Raw genomic sequence first — 5,110 nt, 5'->3', positions numbered from 1 at the left:
AGCTCTGGGCCCATAACCTGTTAGAGAATTTTAATTTCTCTGTTGGTGAAAAATAAATCAGAAGCTCTCACAGTTGACTGCATTTAGCTGATTCAAATAAACTCTTTATATTCATATAAAATTATTTACAATACCATACATTCTTCTTTACAGCAACATAGCATAAATGAAGACTTCTTACAGCAGAGACAGACCTGAGCCTGAAACTGAAACCCAGCTTCTAACTCAATAACCTTTTGCACAGACTCAGTAGCACTTTCTTCACATTGGCTGACTGAGTTACCACATGACTTTTCCTGCTCATGAATATTCCAACATCTAGTCTTTCCATTCATGAAGAAAAATCTGGTTGAATTGATGAATAACTTCACTAAGATGTTAAAATTCAGAAGAAACATCAATCACAATGATTTGTTAGATGAATTAAGTACGTATTTCTAATAGCATTGCTTTTGCTTTCATGAAGGTGTTTGTTGAAGTTTACAACCTGACTGCAGACCCACACCAGATAACTAATATTGCAAAAACAATAGATCAAGAAATTTTAGAAAAAATGAATTACCGGCTAATGATGCTACAGTCCTGTGCTGGAGCAACGTGTCGCACACCAGGAGTTTTTGATCCAGGGTAAATATACTCCTTCAGTTATTATATTCAGTATCATCAGTATGCTGCTGATGGTTGTTGTACATCTCAACCCCAGGCCAACCAAGTACTGCTGCTAAGTTCATGTTCCAATGCATAGAGGCTATGAAAGTGGGGGAGGACAGGTTGAAATTCAACCCCGATAAGGCAGAATCACTTGGGCTCTTGGTTCTTCTGGTATGAGGGATTTGGCATCTTTAGTTCTGGATGGGATTGGACTTCAGTAAACAAAACTGGTGTGGGCTTCCGGTTTGCGATCACGGTGCAGGTGGACATGCGGGGCAATCTCTCTGCCGTCCGGTTTTCTCCCACCGGGGGACCCTGAAGAGGATCGGAAGTCGCCCTCGAGGGGCGGCGAGCGTGAAGAGGACCCCCCAAGTGATCGCAGAAGGGCAGCAGCCCTTCCATTTGATCTGGGGCAACTCTTCTAACCGTCGGGGAAAAGATCGGCCATCAACATGGCCCATCACTAAGCTGCTAGGCCAAAATTACTAACAAGCACTTTGAAAGCAACGCAGAGGAATTGGGTGAGATTTTACTTTCTCTATACCCCAAGTAACTTTCCTGTCAAAAGCTTTTTGAAACTCTTCCCCCTGTGAGGAGAGAGGGAAAGGAATCCCCCCCCCTAAAATGGCGGTGTTTAACTACCTGGGGAAACAAAGCATTGAAAAGAACCAACTCAACAACTTAATATAACTGGATTTACACTTCTTTTTGGAATTTGGGGACCCCAAAAGTTTCTACTCTTATGGGGATTTGCTATTTTATTTACTTGTAAAAAAGAAGAAAAAGAACTTAAATTGGATAAAAACCTAGCCCGGGATTTGGAAAAGACTTTCAATGCTAACGGGGACATCTTGTGGAGAAGCTCGGTACAGCAAACTATTATTTTTATTATTCTTGACAAGTGACTTGCTCACAGCCCAGATGTGACCTTGGTATTATCTAAGAGAGACTATAAGCTGAGAGAGTAGCTGGGCAGTGAAATTGGTTTCTAGGAATTGTGGAGGTGAACTGACTCTTGTTTAATAAATAGCCTCCACTAAAGGACTATTTATAACTATGTCAGAAATGGAGGAGGACCAGCAACAAATGTCGGCTAATTATAAACTTATACTTGAAAAAATTCTGGAAGCCACCGAGATAATTAAATCTAGACTGAAAGACCAAGGTGCCAGCTTAAATCTACAAAGCAAAACCCTGATTGCAACTAAAGAACCTACAACTAAAAAAACAACAGAAGCGGAAGAAAGTAATATCAAGACAGAGGGCGTTAAAGATCAGCAAGTACAGCTTACTAAAAACTTAGACAATCAAACAACAACTATAAAATTGGACATGACTTTCTACTTAAACCAGAAGAAACCTGAGGAAGAAGAAGACCAGATCGAATTGAAGACAACTATACTAGAGCAAATATGGGGATCTGAGCCACCAGGGCGACAACTTAATGATTATAAATGGGCTAGTTCCTTTAGAAAATTGACAATTAGATGGTCTCCTTTAATTCAAGTAATATGCACAAGAATGAAGGGAGATCTATCTGATGATCTAAAAGCATTGGTACAGAAGCCTGGTTGGCATAAAAAGAAAACTAGATATAGGTTTAAAAATGGGGTCTTTTGATTTATTAGAGAGGATCCTAAAGTTTCAACTAATGGGCTAAAGGGAGATTTTGAGATGAAGGAAAATTTCATTATTAGATTTAAATATTGTTGGGAAATAATAAAAAATAAGGGATTAATTGGCTTAATGTTGAGGGTTTAGACTTATAAGGGAAATGGAAATTAACTATTAGGAAATAGCTTTGAATTATTGTTTAGCCCAGATAATACAGATGATGGATTTGAGATAATAAAGATACTCCATTATTAAGTGGTGACATACTAGGATGAGAAATAGAAAATGTGTATGAAATAAAATAAGAATATATTTAAGTAGGTAATAAGTGTATTTTAGATATTATAACTTTTATGTAGTGAAATAAAGGAAATTTGGGTTACCCGAAACTTAAATAGTATGGATATTAAAGGTTAGATTGGAATACTGCAATTAAAAATTAAAAATTAGGGCTTCCGGTTCCGGATTGCGGTGCACCCAGTCGCATGGAGAGACTTGTCTCTTCGCAGGCTGCTTTCCCTCCACCGGTAGACCCCTATCGGGTCGAAAAGTCGCCCTGGAGGGGCAACCACCGTCGAGGAGGCTCTCGTCCGACTGCGGAAGGGCGGCAGCTCCTTCCGCAGTCTGAGCTAGCTCCGTAGGGCCGACGGAGAAGAAGATTGGCCAGTAAAATGGCCGATCACCTAGCCGCACCAGCTGAAAGTCAGAAGAACAGCTAAGCATAAAGAACCACCGTGGTGAATCCGGGTGAGACCCTTCCTTCCCTCTCTTCGCCCTAATTACTTTCCTGTAAAAAGCCTTTGAATTACTTCCCTGTTTTAAGAGAGCGGCGTTTGTGTACTTGGGAAAAAGAGCTTTCACAAAAGAAATAAAATAGTTAACTTTTTATTGACTAATTAATTTTTTGGATACCTAGGGGTCCTGAAAAAAAATTTCTATCATAGAACATTATTATTATTCTATTTATTATGTTGGAGATATTTGTTTTTCTTTTTCTATTTTTCTAATGAGACAAAACTTTATTAACTGGAAAAAAGATTTTACAGTCCACTGAGGACATCTAATGGCAAAAATTGTATTGCAATTGTATTTCCTTTTGCTATTTGAAAATGGATTTGACCTTCAAATGATAATAAAAGGGAAAAGATAAAGAACTTGGAACAGCTGGGTGGTGAATTTGCCTACTAGAAATTTTGGAGGTGGATATTTGTTGAGTCTTACTAAATACAGCCTCCACTAAAAGATTAAAAGACTATTTCACCACTGAAATGGAGGACTCCTACCCACAGCTTGATTATGAATTTATACTGGAAAAATTCTTGGAAGCTACGGCGTACATGAAATCTTGGAGAAAAATTAAAGATGATATCTCAGAACCACAAACTTATTCTCAAATTTTAATGGATCAAACTATAGGCCAAAGAACAATAGAGGAGGAACAGAGTAACCCCAAAGAGGCCTCCACTCAACATCATATACAACCTAAAGAGATGGAGGAATTACATCTACAACACAACTATGAACTTACACCGAGAGAAATCATGGAAACTATTGAGCAAATCAATTTTACACAACCCCATATACAATCCATGGAGAATTTTGATGATCAAAGAATAACTTTAACTGAGTTACCTGAATTGTAAAAAACAACAGAGACTGACATCCAGACACAAGTCACTGAAAATTGTGATAATGTGGACAATCAACTAGTAATTATAACATGGAATAAAACTGATTACACCATTCAGATGACACTGGAAGAAAGGGAAGAGAACTTTGACCAGTCTGAAGTGTCGAGAAATACTTCTATTCAAATATTGAGGTTTGATGATGCAGAAGCTTTATTATGGAAACTGGTTTGGCACAGAAAGAAAGCTAGAGTTAGATTTAAAAATGTGTTTCAAAATTTCATCTAATGGGTTTAGAGATTTTGACTGATTTAATAACTAACGGAGTATGTGAATTCTGTAAAAGGATATTTTTTTGTAATAATAGATTGATTGATAGATATAGATTGATTGAGTGATAGAATATACATTTAAAATAGATAGAAATGTATCCTTTGGACTGATATTTTTATTTGAAGTAAAGACAATTATTTTGTAATAGAAGGAGAAAAAGAGGGATCTGTGATAAGAGAAGAAATGGTATTAATAAATGATTTATTAGATTAAGAAATAGATTATATGTGGAAAATATAAGAATGTTATTGTTGGAACAATATATTTATTTTAGATAGAATTATTATGTTAGGGAAAAGGGAAATGAGGGATACCCAAAGTGTTAATAATATGTTTATTCAAGGCTAATTGGAATATGGTAACTGTAAATTAGTAAAGCTTAAAAACAGGACTTGGATTTTTATAACTGAAATGTGATTGATGACTGATTTGATTGATTAAACTCTACCTAGAAATGTATTAATTTGAATATGTAATATTATATGAGGGAAATAGAGAGGGAACTTTTAATGAACTAACCTGAGTTATATATGTATGATTTCGCTTTTGGATAATTGATACACCCATCACCATGTTGTTTCTTAAGCACTTTTTTTTTTTTATTATATCTTTTTTTTTTTTATTATTATTTTTTTTACAATCATAAGCATAAATAAACACAAAAACAAGTAAAATCCCCCACCCACCCCCGGACTTCCCAAACCTAATCCCAGGATAATATTCATATATAAGTAAACAAATACTAATATCTCTAACTCCACAAAATATCTTAATCTACATAAAGAGATGGAAAGAGTAAACAAAATAAAAGAAATCTAAAAACCTAAGTTGTATTCTACCACTCTATGCTTCTTTTGAATATAAACAATCCATCTTCTCCATAT

At 35.9% G+C, this 5,110-nt stretch overlaps 1 protein-coding gene across 3 annotated transcripts in view; it reads left to right on the top strand.

Annotated features, from left to right (window-relative positions):
- Positions 1–5,110, top strand: part of GNS (glucosamine (N-acetyl)-6-sulfatase) — a 45,377-nt gene that overhangs the window by 34,378 nt on the left and 5,889 nt on the right. For 2 of the 3 annotated variants that reach the window (XM_015820831.2, XM_015820846.2), the window contains one exon: positions 467–627. The exons of the other annotated variant lie outside the window; for it this stretch is intronic. In XM_015820831.2, the coding sequence (XP_015676317.1) occupies positions 467–627 (161 nt within the window). The remainder of the gene's footprint in view (positions 1–466; positions 628–5,110) is intronic. 3 annotated transcript variants of the gene reach the window in all.

This window comes from Protobothrops mucrosquamatus, unplaced genomic scaffold, assembly GCF_001527695.2.
Source record: "Protobothrops mucrosquamatus isolate PMUCROS unplaced genomic scaffold, P.Mucros_1.0 scaffold_156, whole genome shotgun sequence".
Classification (NCBI taxonomy): Eukaryota; Metazoa; Chordata; class Lepidosauria; order Squamata; family Viperidae; genus Protobothrops; species Protobothrops mucrosquamatus.
This window is presented reverse-complemented; position numbering and strand designations above follow the sequence as displayed.